The sequence below is a fragment of the Mustela nivalis genome, assembly GCF_964662115.1.
Source record: "Mustela nivalis genome assembly, chromosome: 2".
In the NCBI taxonomy this organism is placed as follows: Eukaryota; Metazoa; Chordata; class Mammalia; order Carnivora; family Mustelidae; genus Mustela; species Mustela nivalis.
Window position 1 is genome coordinate 155,595,446 of NC_139021.1, and position 22,682 is coordinate 155,618,127.

General features: G+C 39.0%; 2 protein-coding genes across 12 annotated transcripts in view; one reads left to right on the top strand and one right to left on the bottom strand.

Moving 5' to 3' along the window:
• The window catches only part of LOC309858754 (uncharacterized protein), a gene marked incomplete at its 3' end in the record, with an annotated part of 54,387 nt that extends 49,969 nt beyond the window's left edge, over positions 1-4,418 (bottom strand). Inside the window, exon 1 of the mRNA XM_082719058.1 lies at positions 4,108-4,418. Within this exon, the coding sequence (XP_082575184.1) occupies positions 4,108-4,136 (29 nt within the window). The 5' untranslated portion in view covers positions 4,137-4,418. The remainder of the gene's footprint in view (positions 1-4,107) is intronic.
• A 12-nt stretch (positions 4,419-4,430) lies between these two features.
• The window catches only part of CC2D2B (coiled-coil and C2 domain containing 2B), a gene marked incomplete at its 5' end in the record, with an annotated part of 103,638 nt that continues 85,386 nt past the window's right edge, over positions 4,431-22,682 (top strand). For 5 of the 11 annotated variants that reach the window (XM_082722085.1, XM_082722077.1, XM_082722086.1 and 2 more), the window contains 8 exons: positions 4,431-4,553; positions 8,481-8,532; positions 9,827-9,903; positions 10,253-10,318; positions 12,567-12,650; positions 16,962-17,160; positions 17,468-17,604; positions 17,706-17,834. In XM_082722085.1, coding sequence (XP_082578211.1) covers positions 4,431-4,553; positions 8,481-8,532; positions 9,827-9,903; positions 10,253-10,318; positions 12,567-12,650; positions 16,962-17,160; positions 17,468-17,604; positions 17,706-17,834 — 867 coding nt within the window. Of the gene's footprint in view, positions 4,606-6,605; positions 6,716-8,480; positions 8,533-9,826; positions 9,904-10,252; positions 10,319-12,566; positions 12,651-16,961; positions 17,161-17,467; positions 17,609-17,705; positions 17,835-22,682 lie in introns of those variants that run through there. The other 6 variants (XM_082722081.1, XM_082722083.1, XM_082722082.1 and 3 more) reach the window with 6 other exon arrangements.

Genomic DNA, 22,682 nt, shown 5'->3' on the forward strand with positions numbered 1-22,682 from the left:
TGATGTTTACAATCATCTGTCATTAATATGGACATTCAGAAAATAAAATTACAGCTTAAAATCTCATGAGAAACTCAAATTTCAGAAGATTAAAGGGTATCCCTTGAAGCATGAAAGAGATAGTTTGGAAGGTAAGGCAGTATTTTGATCTGTAGATAGTATGTTTATAGTCTACTGCTTGAAAATACAAATCCATTCTGAATATTTACATTACACAGTGAGTTCCCAGCTTAAATTCACTCAGTGTTTGGCAATAATCAATATAGTACTCTGTTCCCAATTTCAGGATTCAGGGACTTTGTCTCCCCACCTGGTGTCCTTCTCACGGCAGACCCTCTGGTTTTGTAACAGAAAAGCTCTGAAAAATGGGCAAATGGAGGAAGACATAGTAGTATAGGACTGAGGATCCAAATTATTTTGAAAACAAATACAGCAGAATGAGAGATAAAAATCCTCAGTGTGATTACTTTGTCGCAACATATATAATACCTATTAGGATTCATATAGCAATGAACAGAATTCTACATGGAAAAAAGACTGAATCCAAAGTATAATCACCAGGAACAGACCTTCTAACAAAGGGAAATTTCTCAAAGAAAAAAAATAATAAGGCAGAGAACTTAATAAAAGAGTATTCCAATCAGATCAAAGAGAGCATTTCTGAAAAACTAAACTCATGTTAAAATCCTGTGTAATTTATTTATTTTTTTAAAGATTTTATTTATTTATTTGACAGACAGAGAACACAAGTAGGCAGAGAGGCAGGCAGAGAGAGAGGGGGAAGCAGGGTCCCCACTGAGCAGAGACCCCAATGCGGGGCTCGATCCCAGGACCCTGAGACCATGACCTGAGCCGAAGGCAGAGGCTTAACTCACTGAGCCACCCAGGCTCCCCAAAATCCTGTGTAATTTAAAGTGGCAATTGCACATTTTTAAATTCTTTTTTTTGTTGTTGTTTTTAAGATTTATTTATTTATCTTAGGTGGGTAGGGAGGGGGAGGAGAAAATCTCAAGCAGACACCCTGCTGAGCTTGCAGGGCCCTACTCTGGGCTAGATATCTCTACCCGGAGATTACCACCTGAGATGAAATCAAGATTTGGATGCTTAATCAACTGACCCACCCAGCTGCCCCACTTTGAAACTCTTTTACAAATCAATCCCAATTACAGTATCTCTTGTCTATAGCCTTATCTCTTCTCTTTCTTAAAAAACAAAAAACAAACAAAACAGCAACAAAAAACCAAAACAACTTTGGGAAGAGAGATCATTGGAAGATAAAAGCAAATCTACACCTCAAGATAAGAAAACTGCTGTTTTAGAGCTACTGCAACTAGTTTGTTTAGAGGCTCTTCTGTTCACAAAGTTCTTTCCCATTTCCCTGTCACATTTCATAATCACAGGTGGGAGGCAGGACAAGGAATATTATGATTACCCAGGCTATTCGGATGCCAAAACTGCAGCTCACCAACTTAAGGGACTTTAGGGATTTTGGAAGTGCTGCCATCTTCTGAGGCTCACAATATGGAAGGTAACCATGCTTTTTGACAAACAGTTCACAGCACTGCCTTGCAGCACTCAAAATGACATTTTATTCAGGAAACGAGTAATATAATAAACTAAGTTCCTTCCTCCCATTTACTGTCTACAGCTGGACTTACAAATTCAAATGCCAGGCGGGTTGACATACCTCAGTAAAATATGTCCCAAATAAAGAAACGATAAATTGATCAAGTCAATCAACAGTAAGTCTCAGTGCTGCGGAGGCTAAAAGGGGATGGGAAACTGGAGAGGCTTACTTTTCGTAGAGAAGGCAGCTGCAAATCACTTACTATTGCCATGTACAGATCTGGTTTCCTAAATCTGATTTTTTAAGAAATCTAGATTTTCATGTGAAAGCTTCAGACCTTTAAATGACAGCAACTTAAAAAAAAAAACAAAATAAACAAACAAAAACTGCAGCAAAATACTTTGGCAAGTGAGATTTGGAGATCAGTCTGAGTGGTATCCAAATATCTGCTGGGGTGATACTATTTTCCTTTAAACCTGAAAATATTTAGGGGCACCTTGGTGGCTCAGTGATTAAGCCTCTGCCTTTGGCTCGGGTCATGATCTCAGCGTCCTGGGATGGAGCCCCACATCGGGCTCTCTGCTTGGCAGGGAGCCTGCTTCCCCCTCTCTCTCTGCCTGCCTCTCTGCCTACTTGTGATCTCTCTCTCTCTCTCTCTGCCAAATAAATAAATAAAATCTTTAAAAAAAAATTTAGGGTTGATTTTTTTGTTTTACCCCTCTAAACTACAAACTGTGGAGTATTCGATCTCAAATCCTACACCACCTCACTTTAGCCTGTTCATTATTTGGGCCAACATACTTCACAACACATATGGAAGTGTAGTTATAATAGTATATCAGTAAATCCATGCTATATGTATTTTTAAAAACAGTACCCCTGTTGGGGCGCCTAGGTAGTTAAGTCTATTAAGCTTCCCACTCTTGATTTCACAAAGGTCATGATCTCAGGGTCCTGAGATGGACCCCTCCTCCATCAGGCTTCAGAGCTCAGAGGAGGAAGGGTTAGCTTGAGATGTTCTCCTCCCTCTCCTTCTGCCTCTCCCCTCAACCCCTCCCTAAAATAATAAATCTTAAAAAACAAAAACAGTATCCCTGTATAATAATTACAGAAATTACGTGAATTTAAGAACAGCACTGATTACATATTATTTGCACATGCACTCATATTCTACTTAGCCTATAATCTTTCTATTGAATGAAGTATTACTTTCACCATCATTGTTCCTAAATTCCCATAGCAGAAGAGCAGTAGAAATTCAAGATGGGAGACCCAGCAAGGATTTTACTCAGGATGACCATTTTCGAGGCTGGGACACATTTAGCGGTATGCAATTATCTCCAATGAGAAAGTGAGCAGAACTTCCAAGTTCTATTTCTACATATGCCAAAACGTGCCAACATATTCTGGAACATTATTTCGCTGCAGTTTTCTTCACTTCCACATCTCCCCTTTCCCAAATATACAAGGCTGTTAGAAGTTTGTTTTTTGTTTTTAAGTTTTTATTTACTTATTTATTTGACAGACAGAGATCACAAGTAGGCAGAGAGGCAGGCAGAGAGAGAGAGAGAGAGAGAGAGAGGGAGGAGGAGGAAGCAGGGAGAAAGCAGGCTCCCTGCAGAGCAGAGAGCCTGATGTGGGGCTCGATCTCAGGACCCTGGGATCATGACCTGAGACGAAGGCAGAGGCTTTAACCCACTGAGCCACCCAGGTGCCCCAAGGCTGTTAGAAGTTTTAACCACTTTCTAAGTTCCTTCGCCAAGCACAACGCCGGGCGCTGAGAGCGGCTACAAATCGTGCCGGAGGTCTGACTGAATGAAAGCCTTTCCATCATAGCGCACGCTGCTTTCCTTACTAGCGAGTCTCCTAACTTCAGCCCCACCGGTTTCCCGGGACAAGTTTCAAAACACAGAACATTTTCACTGAACTCGTTATTTTAACTCCGGGTGAGTCACTGGGAAAAGAAAATATACGTAAGCTGTTTCGTTTATGAAGCAAAGACGACAGGACCCGAGTGAGCATGTCCTGCGTGCCCTAATTTAAGGCTTTAAAATGATTTTATTCATTTATTTGTCAGAGAGACGGCGAGCGAGCACAAGCAGGGGGAGCGGCAGGGGACGCAGGGGGAGAAGTAGGCTCCCCGCTGACGCTGGGATCACGACCCAAGCTGAAGACAGACGCTTAACCGACTGAGCCACCCAAACGTCCCTAATTTGAGGCTTTTTAAAGTACTGAATTGGTTACAATCACACTAACCACTGGAAAGAAAAAAAAAAACTCCTGGCATCTTTAGGGCACCCCTGGGGATGCCATCCTCAAAGCACCTAAAATCAAAGAAACGCTCTTTTCCCGGAGCGGTCCAGGCGGCGGGTCGCGCGGTCGCCACCGTCCCCGCCGCGCGCCCTGCACGCCGGCCCGAGACCACAGGGCGCACCGGGACGACGGATAGCGGGCTCGAGAGCGTGTCCCCCGGGACTCCAGGCACTCCGGTTGTCGCCGCGGGCCCGCGCCGGCCAGGGACCTCGCGGCCGGGTACTCACCCGTTGGGGATACTGTTCTTCTTCACCATGACGCGAGAGGTGCGGGGCTTCCACGCGCCAGGACACCGCGCCCTCAGCTTTCTTCCAGAACAAACCCCCGGGGAGCTGCGGCCCCTAGAGCACACACCCGGTGCAGGTGACCACAGCTGGCGCTCCCGCAGGCGCTAGAGACCCAGGCCAGAGCGGGAGTGACAGGCTCCAACGCCTCAATTCCAGTCAGAAGCGCAGGTACCGGGTGAGCAGACGTAGCGCACCGAAGATTCCCGAAGGCGCACGCTCTGCGCTCGCCAGGGACCCAGCCTGCTGAGAGGGCCGCACCGCGCATGCTCCTGGACGGCCTTGACGTCAGTCCCCGAGCAGGGAGCGTTAAGCGGGCGGCGGGCTGCGGGCGCTGTGGTGAGGAACCTTGCGGGCGGTTGGTGACCTTTGAGAGTCCGCGGTTAATGGTGCGTTCTGCCTCAGCTGCTCATAAATAGGAAGAGTGCATTATCCATCCAGGTGAATGTCATAGTTCCTGTTAAAGCCCCCTGACTTTCCCTGTTAGACACCCCGATATCTTGTCTAGTTGGAGCCCTGCTCTGTGGACTAAACTGGCGGCGGCCCCCGGGACCCAGACCCAGACCCGCAGAGGCCGCTGGGACTTGTAGTCCTACCCTACCCGTCAGTGATTCCCTTGGGAAATTAAGAGGGTTGAGAACCACTCCATTTTGCTGCATTAGAGAGTAGTGCTTGATTTGCATCAAATCCAAGACCATGTTATTTATTGAGTGCTTATTTTGTGCTGGACGTCTTGCTAGGATTGGTGGAGGACAGATGAGTCTGGATCCCAGCTCTCGTCCTCGTTTTAGGGTAGGGAAAAAGATGAACTTGCAGAGTAGGATGTAATGAACAAAAATTACAATCATAATGCTTTTGGAGGTCACAGAAGAGCCAGAGTCAGAAAAAACTTCCCAGAAGTTGTGGGGTTTGGATCAGCATTTGAGACGTGGAATGCTCTGGTTTAGAAGGAAGTTGCAAAAATCCAAGGATGAATGTGGCGGGGAATATAAAGAAAGTTAATCAGACTATAATGAAAGGTTTATGTTGGAGAGTGGTGAGCAGGGCTTAGGTGGGAGAGTAGACACGGCGATCCTTTGGCCTGACTTTCAGGAACGGCCTCATTTTGACTTTCTCTCCAGTTGAGACTCATAAGTAAAGGCACTGAGATAATGTCAGGTTTAAGTAAAACGCAACATCACAGGACTTACCTGTGCTGTTTCTGGACATCATGGCCCGTGTTGCTCCATGAATTAATACATTTTTATAAATCCTGTGATTAACTTGAGAATGGCAAAATTACATTACACGGTGGGAGTGTGTATGTGTGTGTGTATGTGTGTGTTAGATATAAACTTTTAAAGTTTGCCACAGTTTTTGTGACTTGTTTTGGCATTAATCAATCTCTATGTACCTGAAGTCTTAAGGGAAGTAAACCCAAATTTTTCTTGACCTATAAGAGCAGGTTATGGTGATTTGAGGGCTTAGTCCTGTGTGCAGTGCATGATTTAGTTTTGATGCCTTCTAAAGACGTATAGAAGTTCACAGAAAATCATTTGTCAGTCTACGTGTTCCTAGTTTTTTTATTTTAGAAAATAAGATGATAGTTAACTAAAAGTTACTCATTTTTTAATTCGTTGGGTAATGAAACACCTGGAAGTCATGATGCTTTCTGTAAAACATTGTGAAATAATGCTGTTATATTTACCTAATTGTAGAATCTCTTTTTGTTAAATGCTACCTTTTCTATACCTTAGTACCAGTATATTTGCCATATGTTTAATAAATTTTGACTTTGGCAAAATGCTCTCCATTGCCTTAATTTTACTATAACTTGGAAGAAGACTAACTTTTGTGTAGAGCGTCACAATGCAAATCAAAGAAGTATGGAAAAGAATGACTGGAGAAACACTGCTGTAAGGGAGTTCAGAAAGGACTGATCTTACTAAGTGACAATAGATGAACTAAAATAAATTGAAGTTGGATTTGGGACTGAATTCAGTTATGCTAAGGAAGGAAGGTGGATTAATACATTTGGAAAAATTTCCAAGAGCTGGGAGAAAACTAAAAAGAGAAATAAATTCCTAGTTACTTCATAATTAAGAAATATTATTAAATATCAGAATATGCATGTTGTGACCATTCCATATGCTAGAGATTTTTCTGTAATTTTATTCTGCTAACAGTCCTGAAACCAAATGGCATGTGACAGAAGTAATCAAGGTGATTTAGTGTTAAATTTATACACAACATAAAATTTCATTTTAGGAATCACGATAGTGATAAAGGCACAATTGGATAAATTTGCAGAACTCAGAGATTTCTAAATGCTAAGCAAGAGGCAAACATTTGGATCAGAAAAGGCTAAATGAACAACTAGACTTTAATTCTCAGGTTTTGACTATAGACCTCCAGGTCATCTGACACAAAAATAGCTAATCCTCAATTTCTTTACTCTTTAGAAAGAACTTTAATTGCAAGAATTGCAAATTAGCAATAACCTTAAAGAGAAGATTGGGTTTAACTGTTGGAGCCAGTTTTTCAATAAAGAGAGCTGAATTGCTGTAAGAAGGTAAAAGTCTGAGTCACAATTTTTCCTTACTTATGCAAAATTTTCAAAAAAGCAAATGCAATTTTTTTCCGGATCTTCAATTTTATTTATGAGTTTTATTATTTAATCCATAATCACTTATTTATTTTATATCATTTATGGAATGATAAATGAACCAGGTTAGAAACATCTCCAGAGGGGCGCCTGGGTGGCTCAGTGGGTTGGGCCGCTGCCTTCAGCTCAGGTCATGATCTCAGGGTCCTGGGATTGAGTCCCGCATCGGGCTCTCTGCTCAGCAGGGAGCCTGCTTCTCTCTCTCTCTCTCTCTCTCTCTCTCTGCCTGCCTCTCCATCTACTTGTGATTTCTCTCTGTCAAATAAATAAATAAAATCTTTAAAAAAAAAAAAAAGAAAGAAAGAAACATCTCCATATATGCAAAACAATACCTTTGTTGAAAATTTCTTGTATAATGTTTTAAATTTATTGTAATAGAGATATGTATAGGAGGTTCTGTCAGTAATGTTTCCCTGGGTTTAGCAGATAAAAATTACAGATGTATGTATCAGTAAGCCAGGAATTGATTTGAAGGTCGTTTTAGACATTCTTGCAGAATGCCAAGTGAATTAAAAATTTTCTTTTCCTGGCGATATATTCCTATTGTGCCTAATTTTGGTATATCAGTAGAAAGAATCTTAAAGATATTTTTAAGTCTTAAATCAATTTCCTAATGTCTCATTACTGATTAAACAAAGAATTTAGACCTGATTCTCTTCTGTTCTTCTGTTCTCTTCTAGCATAGTATTTTTAATCATGTTCTGGATTTCTCACCTGAATATCCAAAAACTGAATTTAGTGATCCCTACCCCAACTACATTCCTACTTTGACAATACTTAAAATGACGCCTCCTTTCAGTGACTCAAACCAAACACCTGGATTGGTTCTTCCCTCACTTTGTCTTCTCCATCTAATTGCTGTGAATCTTGTGACTGCTGAAATCTTGTGACTTTTACCTTTTAAGTGAAGATTTCTCCACACTCCATTCCCACTTCCGTTTTTGACTCCGATCTCTAGCATCTCTCATTGGGACTATTATAATGGCCTCCTAACTAATCTTCCTGCCTCTGGTATATATCTCCATGTTTAATCAGATATTTTTTCTCACTAAAGTTTTATTGTTCTCAGAGGGTTCCCACATATTTTAATTGAAGTTATTCCCAGGTATTTTGAAAATGTTTTTGTTTTATTGCTATTATGGAAGTGATCTTTATTATATTAATATATAGGGAAGCTATTAACTTGACATATATATATGTATATATATATACATATGTATATAATTTTCTAATTGTGTCTGAACTTTTTGATGGAGTGTCTTGGGTTTTCTACTTATAAAAAACTATCCTCGGGGCGCCTGGGTGGCTCAGTGGGTTAAGGCCTCTGCCTTCCGCTCAGGTCATGATCCCAGGGTCCTGGGATTGAGCTCCACATTGGGCTCTCTGCTGGGCAGGGAGCCTGCTTCCTCCTCTCTCTCTCGATGCCTGCTTCTCTGCCTAGTTGTGATCTCTGTCTGTCAAATAAATAAATAAATAATCTTTTTAAAAAATCCACTGTATTTAAAGAGTTCATACCAATTGATGAAAAAAAGGTGAAATTTAAGAAAATAGGCAGAGGACATGAATTGGCATTTTAAGAGGTTATGACTTTCAAAGGGCTGATGAACATACGAAAAGATGTTCGATGCCAAGACAAAAAGATGTAACTGCCCCCCCTCCAACTTTTTTACAGATGTCAGAAGATAACAGTGCAGAAGAAAATGTAGACAAGCATCTCCAAAAAGGTTCTCAATAAGTATACCACAACTCTGATACTGCTGATTTCTATTTTTTAAAGATGTAAATGACTAATCCTATCATAGAGTTTCAACTGGGAACACAAGTTTCTTAAGAAATGAGTTCAAACAGAAACTAAACTTCCTAGATAATACAAGATGGGCATAAGAAAATACATAGTAAAGTCAATATATGTAATAAAACCAAATTTTGTTTTCTCTTTCTTTCTGCGAACATGGAGAAGTCACTAGTTCTTGAGACTGTGTTGGTCCACAAACATGCATAGATACAAAACCTGCTTCAGGAAGCTCCAGATCTCACATATCTGGAAAAACATATATAAATATGGTCGAAGCCTGGTTCATTCATCCACCAAATATGTATTGAGACCCTATTTTGTGACATCTGCCTATTGTAAATTCTGGGAATAGAGTATATACAAACCAACTAGTAATTTTTAAACTTACCAAGGAATACTGCAGTTAAGAAAGAGGATTCTCATTACCTATAGTGATTTAGCTTTATACTTATCCTTTATTTCCATTAGCCTCTATGCAACCTTCTGAGTATTCAAAAGAGAAGAAAAAGAAAAATGCAAGGCAGAATAACCAATAGGCTCTCCGTTTTCTACTGTACATAGGACTGCACAACCCTTATCTTTCTCAATCCATCTGGTGGATTGTCTGGTGAATGAGCAGAAAATAACACATGTTTTAGAGTGCACACACTACCTGGAACCTTCTTTATACTCATGTTTCATATCCTTTAAGAGCTGGCAGAAGTAGGGGTTAGCAGTATTGTACTGACTTTTCAGAACTGACATAAGTAGTTAAAATGGGTATGTAGGCACTTCTCTCTCTTCCTTTCAGATCCCTTTCTCTTCAGTTTAATCATATTGAAGTAACCCGGCTTTGTTATTTGTATACTCTGCAGAACAGTTTACATAGAATGTGACTGTTCTCCTGCTTATCGGAGCTTGCTTTTTTCTTTCTTTTTTTTCTTTTTTGAATAACTACAAAGAAGGACTCTCCAATAGCTAAGAATAAAGAAGGTAGGGGAGAAAGTCACAAAAAGAAGCAAGTTTCAGTTCTGACTATTTAGTCCAGAATGGAAAAGAGGGAAGGGCTAACAGCCTTTGGTCTTAGGTTCTAAGCTCACATAGGACAATGATCCGGTCTTTGTAATTGTCACGATCTTTAGAAATACATGCAGTTTAGCTATTTAATAATCACTTTTTTCTACTGTTGCTGTTTTATTATAAGAAAGTGTCATGAACTCTTTATTATGTTGACTTCTTGATAGATTTAGATGAAGAAGAAAATCAAAACATAATAGAAACATTGAGAGGCAAAGTAAGAGAGAAGCTAAAAAATGCTAAGGTAATGCTTCTTTTTCTTTCCTGTTTTCATATTTACTATTTACTGCAATATATATCATAATAAACTTTTCTTTGTCAGAAAAGAGTGAAAATTCACATAGCTCCTTAAATCCCAAATGCTTTGTCTTTTCCATGCCTTTTCCTCCAAACCTAAAGCTAAGAAAAGTTGAATTAGTCATGGTAACTCTATATGACATCTCAAGGGAAAACATGTATGTACTTGTTAAAAGAAAAGCATTGAAAAATCTTGATTTTTTAATCCATTTTGGATAAAAGACTTATGAGCACAATTATGTCTATTATTTGTGAAGATTAAATTTTCCATACCGTTTACTTATGTTGTGTTTCAGATTAATCAAGATGAAAAATCCTCACCTCAGCTACTCATTGATGAGAAGATGTATCAATGGTCTAAGGTAAATAATTTTTTATACTTTTTAGAACAGCTTTATTGAGTTATACTTTATATAGCAAAATATCACTCATTTTAAGTGTATGATTTAACGATTTTTAGTAAACTCAAGAGTGATGCAATCAATACTATAAGCCATTATTGTCACTCCATAAAGATTCTTCATACCAATTTACAGCATTCTTTATTCCTACTTGACATTATTTTTATCCTAAAAAATTATAATAAAATACTGTAGGTGATCCCCAACTTACAGTTTTTGTTTTACAATTCAATGTGTAATCACATATTTGAAACTTGAAATGACAAAACAACTCCTCTGTTTTAGGGGAACTCGCTTATTTAGGGTAAAAGTTGCTAAGCACCTTTAGCCCAAAGATTCCAAGTAAAATGTCTTAATTAGGATCAAAGTTTTATTTCTCTCTAGTTGTTAACAGGTAGTTAAACTGCCAGGAGAGCTCTGCCATCTTTAGCAGATGGTTTCTATCTCAGAGTCCAGTGGCAAAGCTCCATTGCCTTTATTTGCCGGCCACAGGGAACGAAGGAAAGAGCCACAGGGTTGCAGATTGATCTCATATAGGGTAAGACCTGCAAGCTGCACACATTACTTCCCCTAAAGGAATGCAGGGAAAATATTTAGGTACCCCCCACAAAAGTAGATTCTGTTATTAGAGACGGGGGGAAAGACCATAATAGACAACTAGTCATTTCTGCCATAAGCAGCGAGACTAACTCTACAAATTTTAAAAAGCAAGGAATTTTTTAAAAAGATTTTATTTATTTGACAGAAAAGAAACACAGTGAGAGAGGGAACATAAGCAGGAGGAGTGGGAGAGGGAGAAGCAGGCTTCCTACCAGCAGGAAACCTGATGCAGGACTCCATCCCAGGACCCTGGGATCATGACCTGCTCTAAAAGCAGATGGTTAACAACTGAGCCACCCAGGCACCCTGCAAGGAATTTTTTAAAAAGTCATCTTTGTTTCCCCCACAGTGTCCTTCGTGGGTGTTTAGTAAGAATTATTTTAATTAAATTTAAAAGTAGAAGCAGACTAAAAAAAAAAATGTGTATACATGCTGTTCATTCAACAAATAAAAGTTTGCCTAAATTGGATTTATGTAACTGAATAATAAAAAATTGGAAGCTTGTCAAAGTTGGTCCATTGAGTGTCAAGAAAAGAGGTAAAAAAAAAAAGAGAGAAATTGGCTTCTAAACCTCTCCATACCAACTGCTAGATATTTGCTCAGGAAGCTGAGGAATTTAGCAAGTGGTTTTTCGATGAGTAGAGATGAAGGGAAGTAAGGTATATATTGATAATTTTGATATGCAGCATTATTGCAGGGTGAATAACTATTAAAGCTAATGTGACAGCTGAATTGTAGATACAAACAGAATATAAGATAAGCTTTGTATTTTATATATATTAAAATTCTTTGACTTCTAGTAACCTGAGTTTTACTTTTTTATTATGGAATTAATTACTTCCCAAATCTCCCTAAAAACAGTTCATTTTAATATGTATGTGAGACAGAAGTGGTAAGTGATTTACATTTAAAAGATTCAGACTTGCCAGTACTGAAAAGCATAAACTGGGCACCTGGGTGGCTCAGTGGGTTAAGCCGCTGCCTTCGGCTCAGGTCCTGATCTCAGGGTCCTGGGATCAAGTCCCATGTCGGACTTTCTGCTCAGCAGGGAGCCTGCTTCCTTCTCTCTCTCTGCCTGCCTCTCTGTCTACTTGTGATCTCTCTCTGTCCAATAAATAAATAAAATCTTAAAAAAAAAGCAAAAACTTATTTTTCAGCAAATTTATAAGTAGGAATATGTACCTTTTAATACTTTTAACTGTCTATAACCATAGAAGACTGTAGGTGGGCTGGGCGGTAACTTGTATGCGAGCGCACACGTATATGAGAGCATCCAAAAGCAGGGAGAGATAAGAAGAATTTGCCCTGAGCCCCCATTTTGATCAAACTGTAAAGTAAGACTCTTAGTACTCTGGCTAGAGTGACAGCACAGTTTGGGAGGCAGAACATTTGGGCTCTACTGCATTCTGTTTCTTATTGTAGTTACCAGAAACTTAAAAACAAAACCCCCAAAAATGTAATGAACCAAACAGACTCTTGCTGCTCCTTGCTCATAAATAAGATGACCGTTACTGTTTACCATATCACAGAAAAATATTTCTTGCATGTATAAGCAGAAAAAATACTCTTTTCTACCCTGAATACTGGTTGACCATTGTTTAATCCACAGATGGAAGTCTCACTGGATGAAGGGCTTTGGTTTTTCATGCTGAGCGGTGAAGAAGGCTCAGCTGTGGGCCGCTGTTCAGAGCAGGTTGGATTTGTTCCCCTTCTTCTCCTGTCTCAGGCAAATTAGCCCTTTATTAAAGGCAGAGAATGAAATACTTGCTTAGGAGGTGAAATTTTTATTATTTGAGCCAACTCTTCTTTGAATTAACATTCTGTTAAAAAAAATAATTCCAGTTATTGAGTATTTACTGGATGCGCAATGTTATACTAAATTTTAATATGGATAACATCATCCAGTCCTCATAGTAATCATGTGAGGCAGGCGTTATTATAATGTCTACTTTAAAGGTGAGGAAGCTCAGGGATGAGGGTGAAACATCAGCAGAGCTGGAAGTGTGGGCTGTCAGCCCCGAAGCCTGTGTTTTCTTTTTCTTTTGTTGCTCCTGTCCTCTCCAAGTGCCCCACTTTGTTCTCCGTCATCTCCATTACTCTCCATAGATGCCTCATTCCTCATCCCTCCTAGTCTGATCCCAGACCCTTCTAATTTCTAGCAGTTCTTCCCATGCATTCCAAACTCCTCACCCCCTGTTTTTCCCTGGTGGCCCTCTCTAGGCCACCAGGGAATAACTAGTATGTACTAGTCATACTAGTTACATGCTAGTAGTAACTAGCATGTAACTAGTCTGTACTAGTTGGTCTCATGGGTCTTTCCCATCTCCTGACTGTTCATCCCTCTGCTCTCCCTGTCTGCGGCTGTTCCCCTACACTTTCTCCAGTTCCTCCTCTGCCTTTAGTCTCTGCAGTTTCCTTGGTCCCTTCCCCAGTACTACTATCCCCCGGAATTCTACCCAGTATCTTCTGATGCAGCTCAGCATTGCCTAACCCCTCAGGCCTCCTGAGTCCCTCTTGGACACCCGTTTCCATTCCAGTTTGCTTCCCAGTCCCTTCCATCCCCTTTACTTTGCAACCTGCCCAGTCCTTCCATTCCTTCTTTGTTCTTGCTGGTTTTTCTACAATAAAAACAACTTTATCTTTTAAAAGTTTGAAGAAAGTATGTACATTATTTCTTAAAATTCAGAAAACCATATGAAGAAAATCACATCAAATCCCACTGCGCTGAGATAAACCACTCTCACTTTTCACACCTTTCTCAGTGCTTATGCCCAGACGTCCACATACACAGACATTCATATTTGTAAATGGCAATTCCATTTTTCCAGTTGCTCATCCAAACTCTGGTGTCATCTTTGGATCCTCTTTTACTAACAGACCTCATATTCAATTCATCACAAATCCTGTTGGTTCTACCTTCAAAGTATGCCAGAATCTGACCCACTTTTCACCACTTCCACTGGTATAACCCTAGTCTAAGCCGCCATAACCTCTCATCTGGATCATTGCCAGTGTCTCCCTAGTGTCTCACTAGTGCTCCAACAATCTCTTTTCCATGTCATACAGTGGTCAGAGTGCTCCTGTTAAAATCTAAGACATACCATTCTTTTGCTTACACCTTCTAACGGTTTCTCACCTCACAAAAAAACAAAAAACAAACAAAAGCTAAAGTCCTCCAAAGCCTATATATCCTGCCCCACTTGGCACCTATCTGACCTCATCTTTTACCTCTTTGCCCTTCTCCTACCCAACTCCAGCCAGACTGGACTCCTTCCTATTCCTCACAACATGCAAAGGACTTGTACCTTTTTTTTGTCTAGAAAACTCTTCCTTTATCCTCATGCTATCTTTTTCTTATTACATTTGGGTCTCTGTTCAAATGATTCATCATTTTAGATAATTTAAGATACTGTATCTGACAGCCCTATCTACAATAGTAGCCCCTACCCACCTAGCCTGGTATTCTCTATCCTCCTCTATCTTGTTGGTTTTTTTTTTTTTTTCTTAAACACACTTATCACCACTGAGTATTTATTTATTTATTTATTTGACAGAGATCAAAAGTAGGCAGAGAGGCAGGCAGAAGGTGGCGGGGAAGCAGGCTCCCTGCTGAGCAGAGAGCCCAATATGGGGCTCGATCCAGGACCCTGAGATCATGACCAGAGCTGAAGGCAGAGGCTTAACCCACTGAGCCACCCGGGCGCTCCTGAGCATTTATTTCTATATCTATTTGTTTATTTTCTTCCCGAAACATATTAGGCACTCAATGAACATTCCAATGAATATTGAATAAGTAAGTTTCAAACATGTGCATGCTCTGCCAAGTCATGTAACCTCCGGGAGTCTCACAGTATGGGTTAAGGAATGAGCTTTTCTGGGAAAACAAGAGACGAGACGGTCCATCCAACAAATACCAGGGTCAGGTGCTGTGGTTATGGCTGCTTTTCCTTCCCAGAGGGCAAGCATGAGAGAAATTAGGTCAGTGAGGCAAATGGGCTCTTTGGGCTTTAGTAAGTCAGGTTTAGATGTGGGTTGTTTAGAGGCACTGTCTTGAAAAGCCATTGCCCTGTACCTGGTGACTTTGAGGTCCATAGGAAACTACTGTCCTCATCATGGAGGAGAGAGCCACCATTTGGGAGACTGAGTTTCTTTCTGCAGGGAGAAAGGGGAGTCCTGATCCCAAATATGTTGTCTGGGCAGCCCAGAGTGAGGTCCAGGGTTATTTTCTGACCGTTCTACTTATCGTACCACAATTAGCAAGACGTGTTCCTGTGACATGGCTGGGGCGGGGGTGGGCGGGGAGGGTACTATCTCTTTTTGACCACACTAACCACACCATGCTCAGGTGTCCATCTAGAGTTATGAATGGAAAGTTAGGTGGATGCCTTCTGACCTCATACTCCCTGTCACACGACACCTAACAGCACAGACACTGCTCTGCTGTGAGCTGCATGGTAAAGACCAGGAAGGAGATCTGGAAGAGCAGCTGGCCTTAGATTGAATAAGGAATAGTTGGTCAGATGGGGCTTATATTGGTTAAAATCATAGTTTGTCTAAGGCTAAAAATATAGGCCAATTGAACAGGGTAAGGTTTTTAAAAGAGACTTGTTTGGTCACAAATAAAAGGCTGGGATCCAAGATGAGCACTGCCCTACTCAGCTGTCAGGACAAACCTTAACTCTGAAGGCAGGTTGAAAGCCCTGGTCCACACCAGGGGTATTATGAGAGATGCCTGATAACGGGAGTTCAAGCCCCTTCTTGTCGGGACTGGAATCTTCAGAGATCCTCTGTGTTAGAGATCCCTCAAATCTTGCTTCTAGATGTCAGTGTCATACCTGGCTTGAATTCTGGAAGAGATGTTGCAAAGGTTTTTGGATATAAAATACGTTTTGATTTCTGATGGGGGTAGGAGAGAGGGATCGATATTATGATGACTTGATATGAACCTAAGTGTTGATTAACTATGTTGATTTCATAAGTTTATCAGAGATGGTCAAATTATTTTTTAATTTAATTATTTATCTCCAAATGTATGTTTTGGAAAATTGAGGAATTTTACTTGCATGACTCTGTCTCCCTTCTGTTTTTCAATATATATAGATTTCAAATTAGATAAGTAAAGTCATCCAGAATAAATTCATGATTTTTGTGTGTGTGAAGAGACTCATATAAAATTTCTGATCCTTGGGATGCCTGGGTGGCTCGGTTGGTTAAGCAGCTGCCTTCGGCTCAGGTCGTGATCCCAGCGTCCTGGGATTGAGTCCCACATCGGGCTCCTTGCTCTGCAGGGAGACTGCTTCTCCCTCTGACTCTGCCTGCCACTCTGTCTGCCTGTGCTCGCTCTCTCTCTCTCTCTGACAAATAAATAAAATCTTTTTAAAAAAATTTCTGATCCTTATATAAAAGTATGCATTTTGATATTTAGTAATACATCTGTTTAGATACTTATATTCAGATTATTTATAATTTTTATAGTAGCTATCATATTTCAGAATCTCACTATAATCATTCTGCCATAGATTTCTACGTTGAATCTTTTTTTTTTTTTTCTTTTAAATACCATCCAGAAACCAGCATGAATGCTCCATATCATTTTGGGTAATACTGCTTTCTGAATGGTGAAAAACCCCACAGTTTAAGACTGCATGACCTGATATCTCTGGACTTTGCCTTACACTGTGAATTCTCAGTGGTTGAAATACCATATTCCAATATCTTAGGTCATTTTCTATGGACGAGGAGGGACTTTAATTGTGTTCTGTTTCAGTAGTCCTTCATTGTGAATTGCAAAGAAGGGTTATAGAAAAATCATACTGCATACCATTAAGCCTTAAATGAATTCTTCCTATGTTCAGTGAGATTTTGTTGTAACAGTTGGACCTTGAACTAGGTGGCATGACTCAGAAAGAATTCACTGCAAGGTCCCAGTACATCTCACTTATCTATATATAATCATGGGGACAGCATATTTGCTTATTTTTTTTTCCTCTTTGGTATTCAACAGAGATCTGTAAATGATAGTTACCCCAAACATTTTTCACTTGGAGATAATTTACAAAATTTTGCCAAAGGCCAAGATGAAGATTTTATGGAGGAAATCATTTTCCCAGATTTACTTGAAGTAAAAGCTGCTGAATATGTAGATGATCAAGAACAAATAAAAAAACAACAGGCAAACATTTTTGTGCCAAGTAGTTCTCCAGGTAAAATTCTTTATAATATTTAAGTCATTAATGACTCATAGAGTAATGTTTCTTTGTATGTTGGATAGATAAAAAGAACTGATCTAAAATTACAGAAAGTTTTCTACATTTGTTCTTCACATCTTCTCTGACTTTAAGGAAACTGATTAAAAGAAATCATATATATATTTTTGTTTGTTTGTTTGTTTTAGACTTTCTGCTAAACTTTAGCAGTAGGGTATATGGTAGTTGCCTTTTTTTTTCTTGTTTGGTCAATACCAGTTTAATAATTTGGACTTGAAAGTAATATCTAGGTTTTGTCATTAAGTGGTCAACCAGCGTAAATTGCCAAAAGGTATGATTCCACGCATTTTAGAAGATGAAGGATTCTATATTCAAAGAAAGCCACAAATATACAAAAAGACCTGCAACAAAATGGAAAACCGCCTGCTTACCCTGGAAAAGGCAAGTGCACCAGCTAACAAGTTATACCATTCACTGCTAGTAGGTGACTTTTGTTTTTAGTGAAATATTTTACTGCGTTATTTCTTAAATATTTTTGGTAGGGAAAGTGTTGGTTTGAAGAAAGTGGAGAAATTATGTCACTACCTTCACCCATTAGACAGTCATGGAATTTCAGGCTAAACACAAGCAAGGGATCTTTAAATCCAGCACTAAAGACCATATACAGAAAGGTAACCAACAATAGTTTATTTGTGATTATGATTAGAAGAATTTGTATAATATCAGTTATAACTTATGTGTTTCTAGTTTTAATTCACCCTCTAAAGATATTAGTAAATCTAGTAATGTAAGGGCAAAACTATGATGAAATGTAAAATAGCTATTAAAATTATGTTTTTGAAGAAAATTCAGTGATATGAGGAAGTACTCAAAATGCAAAGTGATAAAGCAGAATGCCAAGTCATATATGATCCTAATTTTATACAAACAGATAATGAATGAATTACTCAATGAATGAATAAATATATACATATATGTGTAGATAGAGTAAAAGAGTGGGAAAATATATCAAATAATTATCTCTGACTGGTAGAACATAGGATTATTTTAATTTTTCTTCTTTATTTCTTTCTCTATTTTCTAAATTTCAAAAATGAATGTATATTATACTCATAGAGAAATAAATTTTACATGTATTCTAAGACATTATGAAAATTAGCAGTCCATTAAGCTGATGAGAAGAAATACAGAAATAGTTATATTTAAAAATTGGCTTGAAAATTTTAAATCAGAACTATTTACAAAAACTCAGTTGCCCATTTATTTGCCTTAACCATTCTATATATAAGAAATATGGCTGTGAGTAGATATAAAGTGAAAAACTACCTACAAGAAATAGAGGATGTTATTCTTTATTCCCTCTGTTGCTTTGCACCTGTGAGTTACTTCTCTCCCAGTAATTATATGTCTTCCTTCTGTAATTAATGCTTCTTCTTTACAATTCTTACAGTTAGTTCTTGCATATTCTGATAGCAGGGACTTATTAACAGCAAGGGCACTTAGATTGATGTTTCTGAGCCTGAGGAAATGAGGGCTCTCCCTCAACTGAAGAGATTGTCAGTTTTGGGAGTCTCCTTGTCTTTCTATAACATATAAGGATCTTCGTTACATATGATAAATGCTCTTTTCTTCCCACGTTTCTGTTTCTTTCCCAGGGAATTTAGGAAATCAAAAAATTTTTTTCTTAAATTGTGGTATGTTTTTCATATCTTTATACTGCTTATAAATTGTTCTTGGGACTTTCTAAAAATATACCAACACTTTGTGCTAAGAAAGCCTTTTTCATTTTACTATGTAAAATGCATTTAAGCTTTAATTAATGTTTCCTCTTTTATACAGACATATACAATTGTCTACCAGAACTTCTGATCATTCTGTGAACAGGGTTCTACCCAAGCGGAAGCAAAGAAACTCAATGTTGAAGACGTATAATTAGGTCCTTGGTCTTTTTATGTTCTTTTCCTTCATACAGTATTTTTTCATCATACTCTTTGCCTAATAATCCCAGCTTCCATGACTGCTGCTACCATGTGGTTGCTGGTGACTCCAAACATGTATCTTTCCCAGATCTCTGTCCTAATCCTCAATTGCATATATAGAATACTTTTAGAAAGCTCAATCTGGTGTCTTTTTTTTGTTAAGGATATATTTATTTTAGAGGGGAGAAGGGCAGCGGGAGAGAGAGAGAATCTTAAGCAGACTTCCCACTGTGTGCAGAGCCCATGTGGGACTCTGTTCTCACGACCCTGAGATCTTGACCTGAGCCAAAACTAAGAGTTGCATGCTAAACCAAGTGAGCCACCCAGGTTGCCCCTCAGTCTGGTGTCTTAAGATCAGAACACCTAAAAGAGAATTGCCATTGCCTCAGTCAGAGGCAGTTTTGCTGTGATGCTAATTAATTTTAAAATTAGGGTCCCTAACTTTGCAGAGGTCCCTTTCCAAGGCTCTGAGGGGGATTTTAGTGATGTATTCACTTAGTTATCTTTATGTACAGAAATATAAATATATCAAGTATATTAGCTTGATAAATTTACATAAAGCCAACAAACCTGTGTAACCAGTATTGAGCTTAAGGATAGAATACTTTTTTATAAAGATTTTATTTATTTATTTGACAGGCAGAGATTACAAGTAGGTAGAGAGGCAGGCAGAGAGAGAGAGGAGGAAGCAGGCTCCCTGCCAAGCAGAGTGCCTGATGCGGGGCTCGATTCCAGGACCCTGGGATTATGACCCGAGCCGAAGGCATAGGCTCTAACCCACTCAGCCACCCAGGCGCCCCTTAAGGATATAATATTACCAACATTCCAGAAGTCCCCCTCATGTCCTTTGCCATTAACTATTTACCCTCACTGTAACTACTATTATAATTTCTATCACTGTAGATTATTCTTACCTCTACTTTTGTCTATATTTTACATAAATATAATATATATAAATATAATAATAGAGTAGGGCATTCTATGTTCCTGCATGCAACAATAATTTGCTTAATCTTCTTGCTATACAGAACTCCATTTTATAAAAAATATATTTTCTTTTTCTCTGGGGAGAATTGTACAATATTAGTGTTACTTATTTCTTAAGTGTTTGGAAGAATTCACTGATGAATCCATTTTGGCCTGAAAATTTATTTGTGGGAATGATTTTAATTATAGATACAGTTTCTTTAAAAATAAAAACTGTCTTGTGGAAAGAATCACATGTTCATGGATTAGAAGACTTAATATTGTTAAAATATCCATACTACCCAAAGCAGTCTGCAAACTGGAAGCAATCACTATGAAAATCCCAATGGTATTTTTCAAAGAAACAGAAAAACAATCTTAAAATTTCAGATGGAACCACAAAGGACCCTGAATAGACAAAATAATCTTGATAAAGTAGAAGAAAGCTGGAGAGAATGTTATCATCATAATGGCAGAAAAAGAGTTTTCTGTTGCTTTCCTCTCCAAAGTACAATGATTCTGACAATCACCCATGGCCAAGAGTGCCTTTTTGTGGAAGTCCACAAGTCCCATGAAGAATTCTAGCATACCCCTGAAGTAAAAAAATAAATACATAAAATAAAAAATCTGAGCAGGGGTATTTTTTGTTAGGTCTAGAGTTCTAGATTGGACATTATTTTGCTTTTAGCACTTTGAAGAGAGATTTCTACTCTCTTTTGAATCTCATTGTTTCTATTGAAAAGACATCTTTTTAAAAAGTATTTATTTATTCATTTATGGGAGAGGGGAGGAATAGAGGGAAAGGGAGGAGAGAACCTTTTTTTTTTTTTTAAAGATTTTTAAAATTTATTTGACAGAGATCACAAGAAGGCAGAGAGGCAGGCAAAGAGAGAAGGAGAGAGGGTGAAGCAAGCTCCCTGCTGAGCAGAAAGCCTGATGGGGGGCTCAATCCCACAACCCTGAGATCATGACCTAAGCTGAAGGCAGAGGCTTAATCCACTGAGCCACCCAGGTGCCCTGAGAGCAGACAATCTTTTTTTTTTTTTTTTTAAAGATTTATTTATTTGACAGAAATCACAAGTAGGCAGAGAGGAGCGGTGGGGGGTGGGCACAGGGGGCGGGAAGCAGGATCCTGGCTGAGCCGAGAGCCTGACGTGGGGCTCGATCCCAGGACCCTGAGATCATGACCTGAGCCGAAGGCAGAGGCTTTAAACACTGAGCCACCCAGGCACCCCGAGAGGAGACAATCTTAAGCAGAATCTATTCCCTGAGTGGATCCTGACATGGAGCTAGAGCTCACAATCCTGAGATCATGACCTTGAGGTAAAATCAAGAGGCAGGCTCTTTGAGCCATTCAGGTACCCCTTGAAAAGCCAACTTAAAGTCTTACTTTGTTTTTCAGTTTTTCTCTTTGGTTTTCAATAATTTTCACTATAATATGTTGAGTTGTGAATTTTTCACTATTTATTCTGCTTTGGGGTATTACAACTTCCTGAATGTATGATTCCATGTCATCCATCAGTTAAAAAAAAATTATCAGCCATTTTCTTAGCAAATAGGACTGATCCCTCAGTCTCCTCTTTTGTCCCTTATGTCTTACTTTGCTTTTATTTTTTATTCCTTGTCTTCTCTCTGATCTTTAGTCTGAGTATTTTTTATATGATCTGTCTTCTACTTCACTTACCTAATTTTTTGCTCTGCTTTATCTCCTGTTAAATTCATCCAATGAATTCTTTCTCTTTATTCATTTCTTTTTTATTTAGAAAGATTTCTCCCTCTATACCTTAAGAAAAAGTTCATTTTTGTGGTGTTTCTTTGCCCTTATGCTCCTTCTAGTTTAGGCTTAATTTCTAATAAAATTTTTAATTCTGGGGCACCTGGGTGGCTCAGTGGGTTAAAGCCTCTGCCTTCAGCTCCAGTTGTGATCCCAGGGTCCTAGGATCAAGCCCTGCATCAGGCTCTCTGCCTGCTTCCCTTCCTATCTCTCTGCCTGCCTCTCTGCCTACCTGTGATCTCTGTCTGTCAAATAAATAAATAAAATCTTCAATAAATAAATAAATAAAATTTTTGATTATTTCTGTCACCACATTTCTCGGTTTTTTAAAACTCTGATTTATGTTCTTAAATGTCATAAAAATTTTCTCAATGACTTTTAGCTCATTTGGAAGTACAATTTCTATTTTTATCTGTTTTGGGATTTCTTTCTGTTGTACTTTGTGGGGATATTATTTTACTGTCTATTCATTTTTATTTTTTTATTTTTTTTAAGATTTATCCATTTATGGGGCGCAGAGGTGACTCCATCGGTTAAGCATCTGCCTTCGGCTCAGGTCATGATCCCAGGGTCCTGGAATTGAGCCCGGCATAGGGCTTCCTGCTCAGCAGGAAGCCAGCTTCTCCCTCTCCCTCTCCCCCTACTTGTGTTCCCTCTTTTGCTGGGTCTCTCTCTGTCAAATAAGTAAAACCTTTATTTAAAAAAAAAAAAAAAGATTTATCCATTTATTTTAGAGAGAAAGAGAGAGAGAGGGCACAGGGGGAGGAGCAGAGGGAGATGGAGAGAGAATGTCAAGCAGA